The 26,289-nt window shown below is 41.2% G+C and overlaps 1 protein-coding gene across 1 annotated transcript in view; it reads right to left on the bottom strand.

Moving 5' to 3' along the window:
* LOC127237430 (alpha-2,8-sialyltransferase 8F) overlaps nucleotides 1-26,289 on the bottom strand; it is a 119,113-nt gene that overhangs the window by 69,050 nt on the left and 23,774 nt on the right. The window contains exon 2 of the mRNA XM_051205710.1: nucleotides 3,188-3,277. Coding sequence (XP_051061667.1) covers nucleotides 3,188-3,277 — 90 coding nt within the window. The remainder of the gene's footprint in view (nucleotides 1-3,187; nucleotides 3,278-26,289) is intronic.

The following is a 26,289-nucleotide window of genomic DNA, read 5'->3' as shown; positions in this document are numbered from 1 at the left end:
TCTCATTAACAAGTATTTATCACACCACACACACACACACACAGAGAGAGAGAGAGAGACAGAGAGACAGAGAGACAAAGAGAGAGAGAGAAATTGCCATGCATAAGACTCATTCTACTGATTGTCTTAATTCCACTGCTTAATTGTTCTTTTAATCAAAAATGTAGCCAACACTAGGCAGAAAAAAAAAGAGTGCATTTTCCTCCCACTGTAACTCTGTCTCCTAACACCTATTATAGCAACCTGAAAGGGACAAATTGCCCAATAAAAGAGAAAAGTCTAAGTCTTTAACAGACCATGACAAAAATAGGGCTAAATAATTATTTCTAAGAAAATGAAATTGCTTTTCTTTTCTTTTTTTTTAATCACCATACACTGAAATGACTTTCCCAATTGTCCCCTGCAAGTTTCCTAATTGTCCCCTGGTTGTAGAACTCACAATTCCTGACAATAGACAATATAACTGAAAAAAAAATTAGTCTCCTGTGTGCAAGAATAACACTTTCTTAGCAGTGGGCCATTTGTGCCTGCTCTCCCTGGACCTTTGCTGCACAGAATGCTAGTGCAGGCTAATTATATAGGTTAGTCGAAAACTGTGTGTGTAATGGGAAGGCAAGCCCCAGAAGAGCAGCTAGGGAAGGTCTCACCATCAAACCCCAAACAATAGGGTAAGATGGAGAAAATACTCAGCAGAGCATGTGCTAGGGCATTCTCATTAGCATGCTGCCTTTGACTGCTCTGTCCTAGCATACCCAGAGTTGTCAGCTCCCCCATCTCAGGTCAGAACATTAGAGAGCTTGTCTCATGCTGAGTCAGCACTTTGTCAGGATGTGCACAGACAGATCATCCTTCTGTGAGGGCCTTTAAGAAGCACAACTCAACAGCATCAGTGAGAAAGTTAATCAGAGGCAAGGGCCATATGCTGGCATGCATTTGAGTGAATGAATACACAGATTTCTACAGGGCATGCTGGAGCAAAGAGAAACATTTGCTTCTTCCAGTTCTCTTGTTTCTTAGCATCTTGTGACTGATATGAGAAAGGAACTACAAAAGGTTTAGAACTGAGAGTCTCTCTGGAAATGCTAGACCAAAGCTTTGTAACATCCAGGGGCTTAAAACAACATAACAGGTCCAACAAGATGAAAACAGGTGTGAAGTGCCATCTACAATGCATGAGCCACTGTGAGTTCAATGAGTGGACTACACAAGATGAGAAGTCTTGACCCAGAAGTTCCAATCCAAACTGTGTGAAGTTTTATGGAATGGGCTATTCTCAAGGGTGAGACTAGGTTATAGGGACTATTAGCAATATATCACTGAGCAGAAATAAAGGGAGAGGGAAGTGGGGAGGGAGGGATGGAGAAGGGAAAGAGTGAGGCACATACACACATAGAAAGAGACACAGAGAGAGAGAGGTAAAGAGAAGCCATAAAGTTATGTCCATCTTTTGGGCAGTGATGTGTTACAATTAACCTGGAACTTGGAATGGCATTGTATAGAAAAAAAAAAGCCCTTTTCCTTCAACCCTCTTCTTGATCCCTGATGCATGCCCTCACATATTCAAATCAAATAAATAAACAAACAGTAAATGATCCCAGAACCTGTTGATGAAGACCTTTCTGAACAAAGATAGCCAAATATTTGGGGAACTGTTATGGGCTAGAAAGGTGAGCAGAACATAGGGTGTATCATAAAGGCCACACAGCACAGGAGATTTCTCCAGAAAGCTTAGCACTTATCATTTGGATCTGAAGAAAAAGAAGGCAAGTCCCTAATAGTAATAGTCCATCCTTTGTACAGGATTAGGCTGTCCAATTGTATCAACTCAACACAGAGTCCACCAACATTGTTATGCTATCTAATGATTTTAATGATCTTGATAGTCAGGAGGCTCAGACAAAACAAAGAGAGGCATGGGACATCAAGGCTTGTCATGTTGGTCATGCCTTTCCTTGGTGGACCTGGTCCTGCCTTTCCTTGGTGGACCTGGTCTAAAACAGTCAATGAGGTTTCTATTTGAGATGCATGAGGGTCTTCACACAGCAGGCACCATTGTGAATTATCCTCCTGTTACGTTCAAGAAAGTGCACATCCTACATAGCACTCCCCAAGAGGGACCTGCCTCCTGAATCTTTGATAACACTCAGCTCTACCTTAGTCAGGAAGGAGCCTGATGAGGAGCTCAGCACATTAAGTGAAAGTCCTATACTGGCTTGTCCAAAGGCTGGACTAGGTTACCTACCTTGACTTCTCTTCTCAGGTCAGCCTCCCACACACTCAGGAAAGAGAAAATGGGTCACCTGCTCAACTCCTTCCTCCCCACTGCCATTGTTATAAATGAGAAGTAAGAGAGAGTATTAACATAAAGAATGGAATGAAAGAATGGAGACAACCCTGGAACAGATCCCTGTGAGGAAATCAACTGCATCTCTTGCCTCTTACTCTTTGTCCCCCTTGTCAGCCGAGAACACAGCTAAATGAAGCTTAGAATTCTTCCTTCCAGGAAGATCCCCCCCCCCCACACACACACACTTCTTTTTCTTTTCGGTAGTACTGGGACTGAACCTAGGCCCCTGTACATATTCAAGTAGCCACTACCCAGCTGCCTTACAAGAATTACAAGCACAACCCAGCCCCAAGCATCATGGACAGAACCCAGTCCAGCACTGCTAGTCTTGGTAGCTCAGGCTACCAATGCTTCTTCCACACATCAGGTGCAGAGATCTTGGCTTGCCTTCTCCCCAGTTAGAAGAAAAGGATGTCATAGATTATTGAAAATTGGAGACTAGAAACTCCAGTCAGTGAGTGGTAAGTGAGCCACAGCTGAGGCCAAAGGTAAACTATTAACCTGAAGTTGTAAGCAAAGTTTTGTTCAAATGAGCATTTTCCAAGGATAACGTCTTAACCACACATCAAATTCTCAGAAGGGTGTGCAGGCTTTAAATTTCAGCTAGAATATGCAGTGCACAATAAATGTGGCTTTAGGACAGATAAGCTGAGTCCTACAGCCAGGCGATGACCTTGCTGTACACTATCCCTCTTCCGTCCTCCTCAACAGGGGGACATTCTCAGAGCCAGGAATCCTGAAACAAGCACAGCCTTATTTTCCAAATTATTTCAAAGACTCATTGGAATGCTTTGAATATAAAACACTTACTTAAAATTGAATGTGAAGAGTGGAACTTACCCTCTCGTTTTGTTCGATAAAGACTTCAAGCTATATTGTAGATTTTTGCATTTGTCTGTCAGTTGGGGTGGCTTCTCATCCAGATATGTGCTGTTTTATGAAAGAGAATGAGAAAAAAGATTGATTTAAAATGAAAGTATGTAAGATATTATTAACAAAAATCAGATAAGTTGTATATCCAAATGAAGCCTGATTTTCATTCTGTTACTGAATTCTCCCTGGAAAAGGAAATTGATATTTTCACCTCTGATGGATCTAAATTTTTAAAAATTACATAATAAAGTCAAACTGAAAGGAAATCCATGTTGAAGGCATTGTATTTCTCTCTCTCTCTCTCTCTCTCTCTCTCTCTCTGTGTGTGTGTGTGTGTGTGTGTGTGTGTGTGTGTGTGTGTGTGTTTATTTCCAGGTTAGTATTTATAATGAAGAAGCTACTAAGTGGCTTTAATCATTGTATGTATATAGTCTTTATTTTTTTAATAACTATCTTGGGTAAGACTCCCAGAGATGTTTGTAAATAGTCTTTATTATTTTTTCTAATAACTGTCTTGGGTAAGACACCCAGAGACACAGGAAATTAATGTTTTCTCCATAAAGAACATAGGCGGAGCTGGCCTCTGATTGTTGGAATGAGCCCTACATACTTGCTTTTCCAGACTCAGAAAATCAGAGGTAGAACATAAGCAAACTAACAAACAGAATAAGGACAAAGGTAATGGACTCTTGCACATGACAAGCTTCATAGATACACACAGGTTGTTTAACTGATTCAGAAATGAAAAGTCCTATGGATACTGTCATGCTAACTAACTGACTCTTAGACACAGTGAGAGTCATGGACACAGGGTTCAATGAAGACACTCTGTGCCTTGGCCCACCAGTAAGCAGCCAAGCAAACAGACAAGACAGCAGACCACACTTCTTTTCACCCTGAGTTTGAGAAGTAAGAGAGAAGGAGGCATGAAGGAAAAGAAATAAGCAAAATAGATTCACCACTAACTCTGCTATAGTTCTCAGAGGTGCTTTCTAAAAGTGCTGGGTGTGGGTTACCTACAGGCTCAAAATTTCTCTGAGGGCCAGCAAGATGGCAACAAGTTTGGTGACCTGATTTCAATCCCTGAAATACATTATGGAAGGATAGAACTATTTCCACCAGCTATTGTCTGAACTCCCTTCCCCCCACTCTCTTTCCCCTCCCTCAGTCTTCTTCTAACATCACTTCCTGTGTTATTGGAATGTACTGTTGCACTCCCAAGTATTTGCTTATTTCTAATTTGGTGTGTGTTTTATTCAGCCAGCACCGTTAATGAAGTGAATTACCCAGTCTCAGTGGTGCCTTGAATTATGATGGCTTTGTAATGCTCGATTGTGGAATGGTGACAAACCAGGTACCAATAGAATTGTCTCATACACCTTTCCTTAAGCTGGAGATTATCTCTATTAATAAAAAGCAAAGCCCAGCTACAAACCAGACAGGCTGTATACAAATCAGATAAGAGTATCTGATACAGAGTGAAGATGACAGGATGGAGTCTGGAGAAGCAAATGAGGTCTTTGGATTTAGTGGGGATGACCTTGCCTTATGGCTTCACTCTGGCTTTAGCCTTCTGCCTGAGAGTTTCTCTTCCTTAATTCTTCCCTATAAAGCAGCTAAAGGAATTAAACTGGGTATGTACGAAAACACCAGACACACAGAAGCCAATGAATAACTGTTGTATTCTTGCTCTAAACTCTTAATTGTCATCAGGCCGGTCAGCCCTTCCTTCAGGCCAGTTATTGCATCACCACAGGGGCTATAGACACCTTTGTCTTCAGGGAGTCACTTAATCCCTAGAGAACAGACAGGGGACCTTCTAGATTCCCTTGTTTTCTGTGTCTCTCTGCCACTTTTTATCATTCAAATGCTTCAGTTTCTTCCTTTTCCTCTCCCTTCCTAAGACACTCCAGAGGAAGGAAACAAAACCCTTCTAAGCTCTGAGGTGAGAAAACTCATAACTGGCAGGCAGATTCTATCTTAGAGATGGGCATGCAGCTGGAAAGGGACACGATGGTGAGCCTTTATTGTCTGATTGGCAGTCAACTTTTCGATCAGTCAAGGGGAACAGAGGAAGGGAGCAGACAAGATGAAAGAAGGAACTCCAAAGGCTCTGAGTCAGAAGCAAGTGATAAAATGAGATCGCTATGAGTCAAGAGAGTAAATCTGCCCCCTTCACCCCTCCACTCCCCAACACACAGGGATCTAGTCAGAATAGTCCAATTCAAATGATGGACTGATGTCAATAAGGGTGGAGGTGACAACAGACAAGGCTATGGCAAGCCACGGAAGCAAATAGCATCATAGTCTACTACAAGGATCTTATTTTAAGAGATGAATAAGGGGATAACCACATACCACTACCTCCAGGTGTGGTCTGTGATGCCAGTGATGACACAAAGAGGAACAAGATTTAGAGGGCTTGCAGGCACTAAGTCATCCCAAGCACCAAGGACAGACCCTGGGAGCTCCAAGTATGACTTCCGTTTCTGTCCCCGCCAAGTCCTTATTACTACTGTTTAAATCCATTCATTGTCATTTTCTGAGGAAAGCTTCTTACCAAATTATCTCAAACAGAAAATTATAGGCTTAAATATTCATGACCAAACTCCACAGTAGGCATCCCTGCCACACTACCCACTCCACCACCAGAGAAACATGTTCTAAGGAATGTCCTAGAACTTGGAGACTAATTTGGATTTTAAAGCTCCCCAGACCAACAAGCTGAGATGACTACCATCGGTCCTCTGCAAGATGGCCATCCCTGCTTATCTGTCTCTGTGCAAGCCCGTCTCACTGTGCACCTGTAGCATTTAGCACATCTATCACATCTTGCCAGCACCCTTTATTCCTTCCTCCCCTGACATCCACTCACACCTTGCAAAGTATGTGACTGAAGAAATAAAGCTCCAACCATAGATGTCCCTAGACCTGGTACCCATAGGGCTGGTGACTTTATAAATCCAAGGTGTCCAATTTGCTAGGAATATATATATATATTAACAATTCTATTCGAAGCACCAGTTCTCTCAGTGGCCACTCTACACATTCAGTTCTTCTACTGTCTTGACCATTCATTGCCCTTCTAACATCTCAATCAATCATGCTGACTGCTTCAGAGGACACAGTGCTGCTGGGTGTGATTAGTCCATAGCTGTCAGTCCTGACCTCCTCTCTCACATAATGATAATGCACCTGCCACCCCATCCCTCTGTCTCCTCTGAGATCAGGTCCTTCACTACTACTACTTCTGAAAGCATCTTTACTCTCTTGCTCTTTATCATTGCCATGATCGATTCACTACTGTCTCAAAATCAAAAGCAAAATAACTCACTTTGCCATTCCCCTCGCTTTATTGCCTATTCTGATTGCAAGCTACCACTGCCCATTTCCTCTATTTATAAATTCACTGACTGGCTCTCAGAAAGTATCTGAGTATGTCAAAGGAGACTTCAGTGACTCTCTTTCACTTCTCAACCTGCAGCAGAAACCCATCCCTCCCACAGTCAGAGCCCTTCTGCAGCTTCTTTTCTGGGCCATTCTATGTGTCTTGGTGTTGCCTGTCATCCCTTTTCTAATGTCTTTAAAGTAATGGCTGGCATTCAGCTACAGGTGTTGTGCTGCTCATTGTCTCTGACTTTCCTGCCTTTGCAACCTGCCTGCTCTCCCTAAACCTGTCCACGGGCCTCTTTTCCTCCATCTTCTCATTGACCCACAGTAGGCTGTTTCATGTGTACACTTGATCTGATCATGCTACTTCTCTGCTCCAAATCTTTCCCCTTTGGGCACTTAGTCCACTCTTTAGTGGGATATCCAAAACATCAGCCATCTAGCCAACTGACCTTTGACTATGAGTTTAATGAGTTTGCTAACCTCTAAATGATACAAATTTCCCTTTCACTCCATTCCCTGCAAGTCTTTTTACCATGAATTCTGACTGTCTTTATTGCTTAACAATAGAATTTGTTTGTTTGGTACCAACAACCAAGCCTTTAGGCACATTTTCATCGCTTCAGTGTGTCAGGAGGAAGAACTCTTTAATAAGACTTGGGGGAGAAGAGGCAAATCAAAGCATTTCTCCCATCAGTGTTATCTCTGTAGAAGCTGAGCTTTCATGAAAATCCTGTTTTTATAAGTCATCCTTGAGTTTCACCAGAGAAGCAAGAAGCTAGCAAAGAGCACTGGCCCTTACTAAGTAATAAAAGAGTATGTAATAAAAGAGTAAGTAATAAAAGAGTATTCTGATAATGCAGAAAATATATCTCAAATCTGAAGAATACTGCCATTGGTACTTAGCAATCCACCAGACCTCTAAAGCACAGGATTAATGTCACCTTCTGAGTGTGACCTGAAATCATGCAATCATGCAATCAGTCCCCCAGCCAAGGAAAACATCACAAGGAACAATCTGCATGTAAGACTCTCAGGAACACCAAGTACAGCTATGCTCTATTTATGGTAACATAATGGGTACTACAACATAAAGTTTAAAGTTTAATCAATTTTGTTCTCTCTGAGGAATGGATGCATTAATAACAGGCAGAGAATAATTTCTAAAAACAGAAAGCTCAAAGAATGATTTTAAAGATAAATATTTCTAATATTCCTTCTCCATCCAAGAGTGATAAGACAGGACAGCATGTGGACCACTAGCAGAAAACCCAATGCAGAGGATGTAACAGGCTGGCCAGCCTCTGGGACTCAGGCAATGATGAGTGCCTGGGTCCTAACTCCAAGCCTTAGAGAGAAGGTCTAAGATCATCAAACAAATTTCTTATGTGTATTTCCCTACCCCCATGTGGGTTTCTGATAGGAGAAGGGCAAGTGTGTTGATTAATCTTGACTTTAAACTCAATAGGAACTAGAATAAACTAAGACACATGCCTCTGGGTGGTGTATGAGTGGTGTTTGCAAGAAGGGTGAAATGAATGGAGTAGATCCTCCCCCAGAGTGGGAAGCACTTTCCAGAAGGCCCAGATATAGAGCTGCAAAAGGAAAAGGTTCTGTGTGTTTGCATCTTGCTAGTCAACACTTTTATCCTTTAGTTATCCCTGCTGCTGCCATGTTTTTCTTACATTAGAACCCATCTTTTCTATGAAGACAGGAGCTTTCCAGGAACTCTCCAGGTCTTCAGCACCAGCCTGGGACATCTGAGACTCAGGGTTGTAGAGTAGGCTGCTACCAGGTTCTCAAATGCTCCAGTTCACAGACAATCATTGTTAGACTAACTGGTTTCTTTGGTATAAGCCAATCTGATAAATCTTTTATAATAAGTGCTCATTCTGTCAGTTCTGTTCTTCCAGAGAAGTCAATACAGCAAGTACCCAGTCCACTGTGTACTTGGTTACTCTTCATTAACAAAGAAGTGTCCTGGCTTGTAAATTATTCTTAGATGTGTGTTGACGAGCATTGCTTCTGAAATGTCCATACTCAAAAAACAGATAAAATTGATGTTCAGTGACTACAAAGATGAGGGGCAGTTCTTGATCTTTCTCTTTGCTTAATTATTCATCAGTGATGTGCAGAGTCCACACCTTGTGACTGGGAGGTGACACTTGAGACAATACAATGAATAGAGCCATAGCACTGTTGCTTTGGAGCAAGTCATCTGCTGGGGAGGGCAAGCAATGAAATGCACATCTGACATTGCAGCACAAGAGCCAGCTATTTTACATAATCATATTGATTTCAAGAAACCATGAATCTATGCATTTAATTCAAAATATGGGAACTGCTTTTAAAATGACAACATAGATAGAGACTTATTCTTTTAAATATGAACACTGCTGGCAACTTAAATTGTAAAATATTCTGCAGATCATCTCTGTTTACGTGGCTCTTATCTGTTTCCATTTACCATCAATGAAGATTAATTAGCCATCCCTGGACTATTAAATCAGTTATCAAGATTTATTATCATACATTCCCATTATGGAAAGACAGTTTCAGAAATTATAAATTCGGAACTATTGTACATATATAAAATGACATACACTAAACATTTTACTTTGCTTATAAGGGATTCAGTTAAAGGAAGAATCCACAGTACCAAACAAATTTATAAATAAAGAACAGTGAGATGGATGTGTAGAGGTAAAGCTGGTTAGAGAGGGGTAAGTAATTTGCATATTTATAGACAAAAAACTAGATTGCATGACATCTATAGCTTAGAGTTCTCAAATAGCTCTCATAGAATCAGACTAAGGTAATTCAGAGTTGTGGGATCTTAACACAGCAAACTTACCAATGAACCTGATGGCTAGCCTGCATGGTCACTAGGAGAGAAAAAACATCCACAGACTTACTCAGTGTGGACTCCATAAACTATGCCAATCTGTCAGCCAAGATGGGCCCACAGTGGAAACAGTGGCACCACTATCATTGGAGCAACCAACCACTCTTTGATTGGATTTTGGGCAAGATTCCATGGGGGAAAATTATGCCTGGAACTATAAATCTGGTGACAACCCATGGCTGCAGAGATCATAGGCCCTTCCATTATACAGGCAGGAACATCCTATTGCTGTTTAACTAACTTAATATGACATCAAACTGCCTTCTAACCATATACACTTACACCCACAGGCATATGCTACTCTCTGCCTTAGTCCGGGGAGCTTCACTATGAATATTTTTTCCCACTGCTTGTATGTTTATCTCATGAAAATATTTCATCTACTGGGCACATATCACTGTGGATCATTAGGGAGAAGATTTCTGATTACTGTGTATAATTCTGATAAATAGAAATAATACTAGGAAATTTTTCATTACTCAGACTGACATGGGAAAGTAATGTAATTCTCAGTTACAAAGATGGCTAATTTTGGACTTCAAAACAAATTCAAAGCAAACTGGTCGCCCCTGGAGATGCATACACAAGGACAATTTCCCAGGTGTTTATTGTGGATTCAAGGTCAGGCACAGAGCAACTTTAGTAGAACTTTCTCAGAGATGGATGTTCTGCATTTACTCCCAAACTCAAGGCTTAGCCAATTATCTGATTATTTTCTAAGTCCTGAATTTCAATGTTACTTTCTGTCTGGGAACACTAACCACTTGGAAATATGTGCACAGCCAAGTGTTACTCACTGGCCAGTAGGCATGACCTTCCTAGCCTGAGAGAAACGGTGTGATCAGTTTGGCTCTGGTTTTTTTTTTTTTTTTTACTGTTTACACAAGAAGTACTGTGTGACCCTGAAAATGTGATTCATATTTGTCCAGAGGCGTTGCTGGAGAAGTAAGAGGAGAGTAGGAGAGAAATGTGAGAGAAGTGTGTGTGAGACTCTCTCTCTCTCTCTCTCTCTCTCTCTCTCTCTCTGTGTGTGTGTGTGTGTGTGTGTGTGTGTGTGTGTGTGTGTGTGTGTGTGTGTGTCCTGTAAGGGAGACATAATGAATTGGTAGAGATATATAGAAGATGTAGATGTAGCTATATAAAAGAAAGATGTGTGTGTAGGGGAGATGTATGTGAAAAAAAGAGTATATGGCTCTGAAGAGAATGTAGCTGTGTAGAAAGACATGCGACTGTGTAAAGAAGCATGAAGTTATATAGATGTGTGGAGAATATATGGAGAATGTAACTGTGAAAACAGATGTAACTGTGTATAGAAATGTATGGCTGTATAGAAGAGAGATGTATGCATGTAAAGGAATAGATATAACTGTATGTAAAGAGATGTAACTGTGTAGAGACATTGTTAAGTAAGAGAGATTATACAAGATGAAGTAAAAGAAAAGGTTACCATTAGGAAAGCATATGCTTTTTCCTTTGTTTTTTGGTTTTTTTTTTCCTTAAGTTATCATCAGAAAGTGTGTTTCCTGATTATCTTCAAATAGAAAAAGTCTAACACTCAGAAAAAGAATTTTTTTCTAAGCCCTTGCTGTCCTGAAGTACTCTTTATGCAACCCTGGGTGTAGACCTGGGAGCTGGACTCTTGGAAATCTGGCACTAGGGAAATGTTCAGAGATTCATAAAGACAGCCTCAATTAAGAATCTAGGCAGTAGTGGAGAGGCCGCCTTTGATGCCCTTCCTCTATAATGAGATTGATGACCACCTTAATTACCATCCTAGAACCTTCATGCAGTAGCTGATGGAAGCAGAAGCAGACACCCACAGCTCAGCACTGAACAATACTCTTGGAATCCAGTTGTAGAGAGGAAGGAGGGATGAGCAAAGAAGTCAAGACTGTGCTGGAGAAACCCAGAGAAACGGCTGGCCTGACCTAATGAGAACACAGGGACTCTAGTCGTAAAGTTGGGGAACCAGCATTGAACTGAATGATCCAAGCCCTCTGAATGTGGGTGCCAGTTAAGAAGTCTGGGCAATTTATGGGGCCTCTAACAGTGAAGCGAGTATTTATCCCTAATGCACAAATGGACTTTGGGAACCCATTCCCTATGGAGGGATACTATTTCAGCCCAGATACATGGAGGTGGGCCTAGGCCCTCCCCCAAATGATGTGACAGACTCTAGAAACCCCCCATGGAAGGCCTCACTATCCTTAGGGTGTAGGTGGGGGGGGTTGGTGGGGAACATGGAGAATGGGAGGGAGATGGAATGGGGGATTGATATGTAAAATAAAATTGCTTCTAAAATTTATTTTTAAAATGCAGTACATTTACACAACAGAATATTCCCATTTGAAAAATGAAATCCTGAAATTCACAGGTAAATGGATAGAATTAGAATAAAATCATCCTGAGTAAGTCAAATAGGCCAAAGTAGATGAACAGTGAACCCCATCTATCTCTTCACCTATCCAACACTGGGATTACAAGTATAGACCTCCTTGCCCAGCTGGTTTCAGAAGATGAACTTGACTTCCTCATGCTTGCAAGGCAAGCAGTTTACCAGTATAACCATCTTCTTAGCCCTGTAGCAACAATTTCACATATATCAGTATGTTTACAAATGGAAGACATAAGAAACATATATGGTGTGGTCATTAGGTATACTTTCCCTATGTCTGTTTCATTTATTCCTCACAAGAAACCTGTAAGTTATCTACTGAGTACATTTCAGTAAATGGGGAAAACAAGGCACCTCTAAAATCCCTCTCCTAGTTAAGAGTGGATTTTTTAATCCACATGCTATTACTCTGTGTGCTCAACCATCACACCACTCCACCTCCCTTCAAGAGAGACCTATTTTACTATCGCATCATTGCTTCCTCCTTCCAATCATCTCTTGTGACTTTATGGGGAGTGACAGAAGTTCTCTTTTTGATTAAACTCTACTATGTTTTACCCTGAACTCTGTTCAACTAGCTCCCCATTACTGGGCATGCACCTAAGAGACCAATTCTAGCAATAACCTTGCTAAGTCAGGTATTCTGCACCCGCATTCTTGCTGAATATCCTCAGCATCTCCTCAAACACATTGTCCATTGTCCTAGACAGCTTTAACTGTCAACCTGGAATAGCCTAGAGTCATCTGAAATGGGAGTTTCCATTGAAACTTTTCCCAGATGAGATTGGACTTTGAGAATACCTTTGAGAGGTTGTCTTGCAGCCTTCTTCCATGGCTTTTGGTTCCTGCCTTGATTTCCTACCCTGACCTCCTTCAGTGATGAAAGGTGATCTGGAAGTGTAAGTCAAATAACTTTTTCCTCACCTAAGTTCCTTTGGGTTAGTCTTTTCTGACAGCAACAGAAAGCAACTAGAATATTTGATTGCTCAGAACTGCCTTCAGCAAAATCCTATGTATGAGCTCTCTGTACCCTAAATGTTTTCCCCTACTAATTTCTCATACATCTCCCCCACAGTACACACACACGCTGGTCCTTACTAGAAATTTCTGCCTTTCCTTCTGCTTGGAGTCAAATCCATGTTTGTCTACTATAAAATTCCATGGCAATCACGCCTACCACAATAGGTATCTAAATAAAATCTGCTTCACCATTGTAACAGGTGTTATGAATGATTTTGTTTCTTAGAGCTATTTTTTACTTTTCTACGTTGTAGATAACAATGGCAACACAAAAGCATTCTTGTTTATAGGCATGCAAATGAATTGTTTCCAGTGGAGAGACTGCCCCTGCCATACATACACACTGAGGAAAAATTAGCTTCGCCTTGTTTTCACACTCACCTTTAAATCAGTTATAACACCTCAAAAAGTTCCCTCAGTGATATGTTACATAGAACTTTGCAGCATTCATTCTCATATCTGTGTGAGATGTGTTCTTACCTTCTTATAAAAATTATCTTTTAACACCCCGCATAAGCATGCTGAACTAATTTCTGAATTGAATAGTGTACTGATCAAGATTAACATTGGTGGTGAAAAGACACTAATTCCCATCTCTACTCTGCTACACATTGCACCATTAACCTTAGGAAAGTTATTTAACCTTTCTCAATCTGGAGATAATAGTATCTCTCACTTGGAAGTGATGTAAAATCTGTAGGATATAATTCATGAATAGGCTCAGCATGGTGATAAGAATGGGTAGTCAATGTAATAAGTAGCATTCAGAGACAGTGATCCATACTGCATTGTTTATTACTGTGTTGCCTGCCTCTTGAAGTAGAGCATTTCCAATTGCATCATGCCCTTGCTTCTCCTGGAAATATTTAATAAATATACAAATTTTGGCTTAGTAAATGGGAGTGGGATCAATATGTTGCATTTCTAATAGACTCCCAGGTTGTGCCAATCTGCTGGACTGATTATCAGAGTGGTTTGGGTAACAAAATCTTAAAAGTCACAAAGTCAAGTTCTTGTGCCTTCATATTCTCTTTGTTAGTAGCCCATGATGGCTAGTAATTGGTTGCCAATATGATGGGATTTATAAACACCACAAGAAAACTTTCTGAGCCTGAGCATGTCTGCAAAGTATTACCTAGACAGGTTAATTGATGTGGTGAGACCTAGTCTAATGTGGGGGATGGCTCCATGGAGTGGGTCCTGGATTGACTGAAAAGGAGAAAGCAAACTAGACATTAGCATCTCTCAGTCTCTGATTCCTGACTGTGGCTGCAATGTAAGAGCCACCTCAAGTTCCCCACCACAACCACTGAACTCTCCAACTGTGACCCCAAGCAAACCATCCCTCCTCCAGTTGCTACTGTCAGGTATCACCACGATCAGAGAGGTAACTAATACACAGCCTACAGTGATACTTCACAGACCAGTAATGTGAGAGATTCTCACAATTGAAGTGCAATGTTGGTGGAAAAGCAATAACTTGAAAATCATGAGAATAAAATGAGCTGAATCACATGTTGCTAAATGGGGATCTTTTTTCCATATGAAAGAGCACAACAAAGGAAAGTGTGTAAGAGGAGTCTTGCAAGCTGAGAACAGCTTAATTGCTTTTCTGACTCAGCTACAAGTCTTGGTTCCCAGCAGCTCTGCCTCAAGGCAAACCTCCAGGCAGCCCTGCATTGAATCCAGCCCCTGAAAGTCCATTATACAAAATCTTGATGACAGCTAAAGGATACAGGTCACCTCTGAGAAGTCATCAAAGGATACAAGCACTGGAGATGCCTTTTGATGTCAGTTATATCCACAATGAAGCATCCATCTTGTTTATCAACGATCAACATGTTCTCAACCATATGAGTGTATTTCCGTGCTAACTGAATCATTTCTCATTCAAGCTTGGAGAATCAGCCTTTGAGACAAGAACATTTGTGTTGCTCAGACTGGTCTCAAACTTACTATTTAGTCCAAGCTAGCCTCAGACTTGGATTCTCCTCCCTCAAATTCCTGGGTGCTGGAACTACAGATGTGCACTCATAAAATAGTGATTCTGTGTACAGATGTGCACTCCTACAGCAGTGACTCTGTACAGATGTGCACTCCTACAGTAGTGACTCTGAGACAGATGTGCTCTCCTAAAATGGTGACTATGTATAGAGATGTGCACTCCTACAGCAGTGACTCTGAGACAGATGTGCACTCATACAGCAGTGACTCTGTACAGATGTGCACTCCTACAGTAGTGTCTCTGTACAGATGTACACTCCTACAACAGTGACTCTGTACAGATGTATACCCTTACAATAGTGACTATGTGTACAGATGTGCACTCCTCAGTAGTGATTCTGCACAGATGTGCACTCTGACAATAGTGACTCTGTACAGATGTGCACTCCTACAATAGTGACTCTGTGACAAATGTGCACTCTTACAGTAGTGACTATGTGTACAGATATGCACTCCTACAGTAGTGACTCTGTATACAGATGTGCACTCCTACAGCAGTGGCTCTGTACATATGTGCACTCCTAGAGTAGTGACTCTGTGCAGATGTGCACTCCTAGAGTAGTGGCTCTGTGTACAGACTCTGTGTTACTATTGAAAGTTTCTGTAAATGGAGTGGGCCATTCTTGGATCATTGTAAAAAGAGATGGAACAATGTAACCAGAGGCAAAGCTGAAAGCCAACCTGAGGGTGCAGCCTAATGAAAGTAGAGACTTCAATGAAATCACATGTCACAGAAATTTCAGTGCTGATCTCTGCGGGTCCACTCTGAGGTCCTGCGGGCAAGATCCTTGAACCCCAAATCCTGGCCTCTGCCAAAGAACGCGGTCTCAGCTGGAGAGCGCCAGTTTCCAGTGAGATCTGACTATCCTGCAAAACCTTCTCAAGTTCCAGCTCAGCCCTTGTCCTCTTCCACCAGCTTTTGGCCAGAGGTGAGTCTGGGCCCAGTCAGGGCTGCCTGTCCCCAACAACCTCTTTTCCCCCCTCCCCTGCCCGAACTCCCTGGGTTGGCCCCTGATCCTGCTGCTCCTGTCTCCAGTCCCCATCGAGAGCACCCTTGGAGCTCTGATACACCCTCACCCATCCCCACCGCCAGCCTACCCCCACTACCCTGTGCCCTACCCCACCCATGGTCCTGCCGCTCTGGTTAAGCACTGGTAGAGCCAACAGTCCACCCTACTTCGGAGACTTCTCAGAGCAACTGTGAGCAAAGGAGACCTGACTATCCACTAGGGACCACCTGTAATTTCCACTGGCTTGGTCTCTGACCCCGCCTCCAGTACTCTGCTGGAGTTCCGGGCGCCTCCCAGAGATCCACCTATCTCTGCAGGTCCACTCTGAGTTCCTGTGGGCAAGATCCTTGACCCCCAAATCCTGGCCTCTGCCAAAGAAGGAGGTCTCAGCTGGAGAGCACCAGTTTCCAGTGAGAGCCTACTATCCAGCAAAACCCTCTCAAGTTCCAGCTCAGCCCTTGCCCTCTTCCACCAGCTATTGGCCAGAGGACCACTGTGAGTACCCGCTGGCATCTTCTTCTGGATCCTCATCCTTGACCCCATCCCTGGATCCCTGTCTGCGGAGAAACCTCCTAGAGAGCTTGGACCACACAGAGCTACAGATATTGAATCTCAGACCCACATACGCCCATCAGGGAAGTACCATAGAGAGAGGGGGAGACCCCACCAACACCTACTGGAAAAAGTTATAGGAAGAAGGCAATACAAGAGAACACCTAACAACAGAAAGACAAGCAAGACACCACCAGAATCTAGGGAATCTACACCAACCAGAATGGAACACAACAACAAAGCAGAGGAAGCAGAGGGTATGACTTAAAAATTACCATCATACAAATGATAGAGGCCCTCAAAGAAGATGTGAGAAAATCCCTTAAAGAAATGGGGGAAAAAACAGACAAAAAAGTGGAAGAAATGAACAAATTCCTTAAGGAAAGTACAGAAAGCCAAGAAAAAACAATTAAGCGGGTGAAGGAAACATTTCAAGACTTGAAAACAGAAATTGAGAAAATAAAGGCAACACAAACTGAAGGAATGCTGGAAATTGAAAAGCTGGGCAAAAAATCGGCAAATACGGACACAAGCATAACCAACAGAATTCAAGAGATGGAAGAGAGAATCTCAGGTGCAGAAGATAAACTAGAAGAAATAGATGCATCGACCAAAGAAAATCATAAATCCAACAAATCCTTAACAAAAAACATCCAGGAAATGTGGGATACCATGAAAAGGCCAAACCTAAGAATAATAGGCATAGAGGAAGGTTAGGAAGCCCAGCTCAAAGGTGCCAAAAACATATTCAACAAAATCATCGAGGAAAACTTTCCAAATCTGAACAAGGACATGCCCATGAAAGTACAAGAAGCATACTGAACCCCAAATAGGCTGGACCAAAGAAAAAAGACCCCTCGACATATAATAATCAAAACACCTAGCAAACAGAATAAAGAAAGAATATTAAGAGCAGCGAAGGAAAAAGGACAGGTAACATATAAAGGCAGACCTATCAAAATTACACCAGACTTCTCCATGGAAACTCTCAAGGCCAGAAGGTCCTGGATAGATGTTCTACAAGTATTAAGAGAACACGGATGCCAGCCTAGGCTACTATATCCAGCAAAACTCTCAATCACTAGAGATGGAGAGAACAAGATATTTAATGACAAAGCCAGATTTTCCCAATACGGATCTACAAATCCAGCCCTACAGAAAGTACTGGAAGGAAAACTCCAACCCAAGGAAGGTAACTACGCCCACAAAAATGTAGGCAACAGATAATCTCAATACACCAGAAACCAAGGGTGAAGCAGAACTAATATATCCCCAATACCACTGCCAACAACAAACCTGAATCAAACAAGCATCAACAATCAATGGTCCTTACTCATCCTCAACATTAATGGTCTTAACTCACCTATAAAAAGACACAGGCTAACAGAATGGATACGAAGACAGAATCCATCCTTCTGCTGTATACAAGAAACACATCTAAGCTTCAAAGAAAGACATTACCTCAGGGTAAAGGGTTGGGAAAAGATTTTGCAGTCAAATGGAAATAAGAAGCAAGCAGGCATAACTATCCTAATATCTAACAAGTTAGACTTCAAACCAAAATTAGTCAAAAGAGATGAAGGCGGTCATTTCATATTCAACTCAGGAGAAATCCATCAACACAAAGTCTCAGTTCTGAACATCTATGCCCCTAATACAAAGTCACCCACATTCGTAAAAGAAACACTACTAAAACTCAAAGCTCATATAAAACCTCACACACTTATAGTGGGAGACTTCAATACACCACTCTCAACACTAGACAGGACCACAAATCAGAAACTCAACAAAGAAACAAAAGAATTAACAAAAGTTATGTCTCAACTGGGGTTAACAGACATCTATAGAACATTCCATCCAAAGACAAAAGAATATACCTTCTTCTCTGCTCCACATGGAACCTTCTCTAAAATCGACCACATACTAGGAGACATAACAAACCTCAACAGATACAAGAGAATAGGAATAGTCCCCTGTATCTTATCAGACCACCATGCTTTAAAATTGGAATTCAACAACAACACAAATAGCAGAAAACCTGCAAACTCATGGAAAGTGAATAATGTGCAATTGCACCACTCCTGGGACAAAGAAGAAATAAAGAAAGAAATTAAGGACTTTCTAATATTCAACGAGAATGAGGATACAACATATCTGAACTTATAGGACACCTTGAAAGAATTGCTATGAGGGAAGTTCATTGCACTAAGTGCCCATGAGAAGAAAAGAGAGGATAGTCACATAAGAGATTCAACAGCCCAACTGGAAACCTTAGAACAGAGAGAAGCAAATTCACCCCGCAGGAGTAGATGCCAGGAAATAATCAACTTGAGGGCTGAAATCAACAAAATAGAAACCAGGAAAACAATACAAAGAATCAATGCAACGAAGAGTTGGTTTTTTGAGAAAATCAACAAGATAGACAAACCTTTATCCAAATTAACGAAAAAGCAGAGACAGAACATGCAAATTAATAAAATCAGAAACGAAACAGGGAACATAACAACAGACACAGAGGAAATCCAGACAATTTTAAGGTCATACTTTGAAAATCTGTATTCCACAAAATTTGAAAATTCAAAGAAAATGGACAAGTTTCTGGATAACTATCACTTACCAAAATTAAATCAAGAACAGACAAACAACTTAAACAGACATATAACCCGCAATAAAATAGAAGCAGTCATCGAAAGCCTTCCAACCAAAAAAAGTCCAGGGTCAGATGGATTCAGTGCAGAATTATACCAGACATTCAAGGAAGAACTAATACCACTACTCCTCAAACTGTTCCACAAGATAGAAACAGAAGGTTCATTGCCAAACTCTTTTTATGAGGCCAAAATAACTTTGGTACCCAAACCTTACAAAGACACAACTAAGAAAGAAAACTACAGACCAATATCCCTGATGAACATCGATGCAAAAATACTCAATAATATACTGGCAAACAGAATTCAAGAATACATCAGAGAAATCATCCACCATGACCAAGTAGGCTTCATCCCTGGAATGGAGGGATGGTTTAACATATGAAAATCTATCAACGTGATCCACCATATAAACAAACAGAAAAAGAAAAACCATATGATTATCTCCCTAGATGCGGAAAAAGCCTTCGACAAAATTCAACACCCTTTCATGATAAAGGTCTTGGAGAGGTCAGGGATAACAGGAACATACCTAAACATAATAAGAGCAATATACAGCAAACCAACTGCCAACATCAAACTCAATGGAGAGAAACTTAAGCCAATTCCTTTAAAATCAGGAACAAGACAAAGCTGTCCTCTCTCTCCATATCTCTTCAATATTGTACTTGAAGTTCTAGCTAATGCTATAAGACAACAAAAGGAGATCAAGGGGATCCAAATTGGAAAGGAAGAAGTCAAACTGTCCCTATTTGCAGATGATATGATAGTTTACATAAGTGACCCAATAAACTCTACCAGGGAACTCCTACAGCTGATAAACACCTTCAGAAAACTAGCAGGATACAAGATAAACTCAAAAAAATCAGTAGCCCTACTTTTTTCAGACGACAAGGAGACAGAAAAAGAAATCAGCAGAGAAACATCACCCTTACAATAGCCACAAACAACATAAAGTATCTTGGTGTAACGCTTACCAAACAAGTAAAAGACCTATATAATAAGAACTTTGTGGCTCTAAAGAAAGAAACTAAAGTAGATACCAGAAAAGGGAAAGATCTCCCATGCTCTTGGATAGGTAGGATAAATATAGTAAAAATGGCAATCTTGCCAAAAGCAATCTACAGATTCAATGCAATCACCATTAAAATCCCACCACAATTCTTCACTGACCTTGAAAGGATAATAATCAACTTTATATGGAAAAGCAAAAGATCCAGTATAGCCAAAACAACCCTAGACAATAAAAGAACTTCAGGAGGCATCACCATTCCTAACTTTAAGCTCTACTACAGAGCTATGGTTCTGAAAACAGCCTGGTATTGGCATAAAAATAGACAGGTAGACCAATGGAATCGAATTGAAAATCCTGATATTAATACACGCACCTATGAACACCTGATTTTCGACAAAACAGCTAAAATTATACAATGGGGCGAGGACAGCATCTTCAACAAATGGTGCTGGCACAATTGGATGAGGGTGTGTAGAAGACTGCAGATAGACCCATGTCTGTCGCCATGCACAAAACTCAAGTCCAAATGGATCAAAGACCTCAACATCAATCCAGCCACATTGAACCTCTTAGAAGAAAAAGTAGGAGGTACCCTTGAACAAATTGGTATAGGAGACTGCTTCTTGAACCTAACTCCAGGGGCACAGACACTGAGAGAAACAATTAATAAATGGGACCTCTTCAAACTTAGAAGCTTCTGTAAGGCAAAGGACACAGTGGACAAGACCAAATGGCAGCCCACAGACTGGGAAAAGATTTTCACCAATCCTATATCCGACCAAGGGCTGATCTCCAAAATATACAAAGAACTCAAGAAACTAGTCAACAAAACACCAAATAAACCTATTTAAAAAATGGGGTACAGAACTGAAGAAAGAATTCTCAATACAGGAAATCAAAAAGGCTGAAAGACACTTAAGAAAATGCTCCACATCCTTAGCTATCAGGGAAATGCAAATCAAAACAACTTTGAGATACCATCTTACCCCTGCCAGAATGGCTAAAATTAGAAACACCAGTGATGACTTATGTTGGAGAGGATGTAGAGAAAGGGGAACACTCCTCCACTGCTGGTGGGAGAGCAAACTCATACAACCATTTTGGAGATCAGTATGGCGGTTCCTCAGGAAAATGGGAATTAGTTTACCACAGGACCTGGCAATCCCCCTCTTAGGCATATACCCAAAGGATTCACATCCATCCATGTTCATAGCAGCACTATTAGTAATAGCAAGAACCTGGAAATAACCTAGATGCCCCTCAATTGAAGAATGGTTAATGAAGATGTGGCACATCTACACAATGGAATACTACTCTGCAGAAAAAATAATGGTATCTTTAAATTCGCAGGCAAGTGGATGGCACTTGAAGAAACCATCCTGAATGAGGTAACCCAGTCACAAAAAGAGGAACACAGTATGTACTCACTCATATATGGATTTTAGAACTAGAGCAAAGGATCACCAGCCTATAATTCACATCACCAGAGGAACTAGGATACAAGGTGTATTCTAAGAGATTCATATAAAGTCCCTCACAGAACTGGGAAGGGACAAGTCCCCCAGAGCTCAGGTGAAGTGGGTGGGGGCAGCGAATGGAGAGAGAAGTAGGAGAAAATGAGGGGGAGGAAAGGAAAACTTGTGCGACCAGGAAGATTGAGCCTGGTTAGGAATAGAAGATAGGAAAGAGAGAGAGAGACAGAGACAGAGAGATAGAACATAAAAGAGGGAGCCAATATTGGTTTGAAGATAAAATTGAACACAAAGAAAGGTCTAGAGAACTACAAGACTGCTCCCAACTAACAATTTGAGCCTCCGTGGAAAGGCTACCATAAATGCCCTTCCCGGACAGTGAGATCAACAACTAACTTCTCCATGGAGCCCTCAACTAATGCCTGTTGGAAACAGGATCAAACACCCATACATAAACACTGAGTTGAACTAGAACCCAGATGCAGATGGAGAGGACAAGTCCATGCGCCAGAAACACATACAGACAGCTTACCTGAACAAGGAGGAGCTAATGGGCCACTAGACTGATAGCTGGGAAGCCAGCATGGGACTGACTCAGGCCCCCCTGAATATGGGTCTTAGCCAGAAGGGCTGAGCATTCTAAGAGACCTCAGACAGTGGAGCCAGGATGTATCCCTGGTGCACAAAAGGACTTTGCGAACATATCCCCCATGGAGGGATAACTGCCTTAATCTAGAGACAGGAGAGAAGCCCCTAGTCCCTACTTCACATGACCTGTCAGATCTACATGACACCAACTGGATGGCATTCCCCTACATATGGAATTGGGGTGGGGGATGGGAAGGGAGGGTGGTTAGAGTGCATGTGAGAGGGCAAAGAGGGTAAAAGGGAGGGAAGGAGGGAGGGAGGAAAAGATGGAGGGAGGGAGGCAGGAAGAGGGAACTGGGATCGACATGTAAAATAATAAATTAAATTAAAAAAAAATGCTTTGACTCCAAAATTTAAGTTGAAGGACAAGTTACTGGGGAAAAGGATTTCTATTTTTGTTTCCACAGAAAATGAAAAGATGTGGATTCCTTCCAGACTAATGTGGTTTGATCACGCCAGACCGCCTGAAACAGAGTACAAGGTGATCCTACATTCAAAACAGCTGGACAAAGCAGCCTTACAGACTACAGCCAGGATTTCTGAATCTTCTTTGAATCCCCCATGACAGCGCCCCTTACCAGCAGGAAGTAGTTTGGAAAGAACAATGCCCAAATTCCCAAATATTGTGTATAAATGTTTGTTTTCATTTAATTGGACTTTGTTATATAAAATAAAATAAATTAATAATAATAAAAAAGAAATTTCAGTGCTACAAGAACTAGCTGCTGAGCACAGGCCTCTGAAAATCTCCTCATGGATGGTTTGTGCTTCCTTGTAGAGTTCAGAACAACAAAGAAACTTTCAGAAATAACATTCAAACATGGGGCAGGGGGTGGTGATACCTTGTGTCCCAAATAAAGTAAGAAGAGTATGTCTCAAAAATCAGTAAAAATAGCATATAGAACATCTTGTCTCCCTGTGATTTTAGAAATATCAAATGGCAGGTAAAATCTGAAAAACGATGATTTCCTGGTTCAGGAATACAAAGAGAGGGATTAGCTTATTCAGTTTATGGAAAGCATGTCAAACTTGGTGAAGATTTCCGTTTGTTTCCCTGCATCTTTTGTTTTATAAGATGATGATAGGAAATCACAGTTTGTTGAAGAAGGAATTCCTACCCCTTGTCAAGCTTTTGGCTAGGACCAGATGTAAAAAAAAAAAAAAAAAAAAAAAAAGTTCTAGCCTGTTTATGGGTCAAGGTAGACCTTTCTACATCTTCCTCCAGTGTGACTGTAACTTCGCCTTTTATAGCTCTCTAGCAAACTCAGATCAGTAAATAAGCAAACAGTCATGAGGACTCATGGTCACTCATCTGGTGAAAAGATAAAGTTAATCCTGAGGCCAGTCACAATACAAAATTGAATATCCTAGGGGGAAGAAAAAGAGACTCTTAATAACAAGGATTTTCTGATGAAGCCCTTGCTAATTATAACAATTAGTTAATCTGACGGGCCCCAATCTCTTAGTTCTATTTAATTGAGATTTTGTGATATTTAAAGTGAAGACATTTAAATTTCCTTATTAATATTTAGTGAAAGTCTAAGGGAAGTGTGTAGCCCAATTTACTGTGCTTAGGTACACTGTAATTAAGAAAGGTTAGAGAGGTGTCTCAAAAGACCTATCACTCATAGCCTGAAGCAATATAATTACAGATGAAATCAGACCAGGAAACAGAGCAAAGACATAATCTTTGAAAAGATGGAATAAAAGTGACTCAAACATGGCATTAGGTTCTGAGAAGTGCAGTCAATCAAATATCATTTCAGGCAACTCAGAAGCAATAAACCTCCTTGAAAAATCTGAACTACATTAAAGTGTATCAATTTCTCATCTGCTTGTTCACAATTTCCCAGCTGGTACAGTGTCCTGGTGTGACTTCCCTTGCAATCTAGGATAATCTGACTCTAGGTAAAGTGGAGCCACTTTGTCTTGTTGTGGTTTTATCTGGGGTGCACTGAGTTTTTCCTTTCCAATCTTGCTGTTTCCCCTTCTAAGTTGGCAGAGCCCAGAAGCTGTCTCCATTAGTCATCAGGACCTTTTCTCAAGCCCTCTAAGGTTGGTTTCTAAAGTACCTCCTGCCAGGAGGACCTCTATTCAACTTCTTAGTACTCTTACTTCCTATCCATCTGAAAAAGTAGTTGAGGATCATGTCTAGCAATAGTTCTAATAAGCGTTAATGTCTCATGCCGCAAAATGAACAGATTTGCCTTTCAAAAAATACTTTTAAAGAATGTTTCTAGTAAGGTCTCTTCCAGGCAGGAAGTCACCTTATCATAGTGCCACAACATGGCCTTTTCTTTGCCCATGCATGAGAGACAGTTACAAGGTCCTCTCCTTTTTCTTATAAGGACACCAATCCAATTGGACCAAGTCCCCATCCACATAATCTTAAATTTAATTTAGTCCCAGTTGTGACTTGAGTCTGAAATATTCCCCTCAGGCTCATGTTCCTGAATGCATGGTTCTCTACTGGTAGCTCTGTTTAGGAGTTTGTCAAATCTTTAAGAGGTACAGCCTGGATCTAGGAGGGAGGACTTTGTATGTAGGACTCTGAGAGTTATAGCCCAACCCTGGTAGCTTCCTCTGATTCTGAGCCATTATGCCACCTGCCACCTTATGCTTCCTTTGCTACAGTGGATTGAAATACCCTAAAACCATGAGCCAAAGGAATCTTTCCTCAATTGTGTTGCTTTTATTGGGTTTCTGTCACAAAAGTAGTTGACTTAAGGAAGTATACTTCCTTAAGATCCTACTTCTAATACAAGCATGGTAGTGCAGGCATGTACACCCAGTATATGGGAGGCAAAGGCAGAACAATCAAATTTCAAGGCCATCCTCAGTTACTTAGTGTTTGAGGTTAGCCTGAGTTATACAGCACTTTATCTCAAAAATAAAATACATAAACAAATAAATAAATGTTGAATAAACAAAGGCTGCATTTCTAAATATAATCACACTAAAAATTATAGTTTCAATGTGAATTTGGGGTGAGGGTATATGATTCAACCATAACCATGTCAATGTCCATATCTTTCCTCTACCTTAACACATTACAACAAAAGAGACGTCCCTGCTTTTGATTAAAAAAAGAAAAAGTCAGGCACCCCCAATGTTTTCTGGATCTTGGACCCTCTGGTCTTTTTTGTTTGTGCTGTTCTGAAACAAGGTTTCTGTAGCTCAGGAAAGCCTCAACTCACTATGTAGCTGAGGATGACTGAACTCTTGAGCCTCCATCCTCTATCCCCCATGTTCAGGGACCACAGCTTTCTTAAACATTACATTGTCATCTCCCCTTCTCTGTGTAACCAGAATCTTCTTCCCACCTGGTTCACTCTCACATGACACAAATTCCTCCTTTGACGTCACAAGACTCCCCCTCTTCCTACTCATTGTTTTCTTTTTCCTTCCCCTTGAAACACCTTGGCGGGCGGGGGGGGGGAAGAGTGTGGAGGGGAGTGTTATTTAATGCCACTGCCTTCCCTTCCTCAGCAACTCATGCAACTAACTCGTAGAGCACTGAAATTGACTAAAACTCCTTGTCTCCAACTCAACAACCCAATGTTCTAACTTCTTCTCCATGTTTAGTAAGAGCTGATCAGGGACCGCCCCTTGTCCCCCTTGTCTGAAAACCCTTCTCCGGATGCTGGCAATTGTGCTCTCCCAGTTTGCCCCATCCACAGTCTGATCATTGCTTTTCCTTTGTCACCTCCTGCCTTACTTCCTAAACCTCTAAATCTTGGAAAGCATTAGAATGGACTTCAGCTCCTCTTCTTTTCTGTTACTGTGCTGAGTGCTAAAGGAGCCCGTCTATTCTCAGCTTTGGATACTCTCCCTGGCAATGATGCCTACATTTATCTGTGCAGCTCTGACCCCTCCATTGAGCTCATTGAGCTCTGAATTCAAATAAGAGGCCTCAAGGGTCTTGTATGTACATATTATACTCTACCTGTTTTTCCCCAACCAGAGATGAGAATTTAGATATATGGCCTCTTATTGTTACTATTTTCCTT

This window comes from Phodopus roborovskii, unplaced genomic scaffold (assembly GCF_943737965.1).
Source record: "Phodopus roborovskii unplaced genomic scaffold, PHOROB, whole genome shotgun sequence".
In the NCBI taxonomy this organism is placed as follows: Eukaryota; Metazoa; Chordata; class Mammalia; order Rodentia; family Cricetidae; genus Phodopus; species Phodopus roborovskii.
This window is presented reverse-complemented; position numbering and strand designations above follow the sequence as displayed.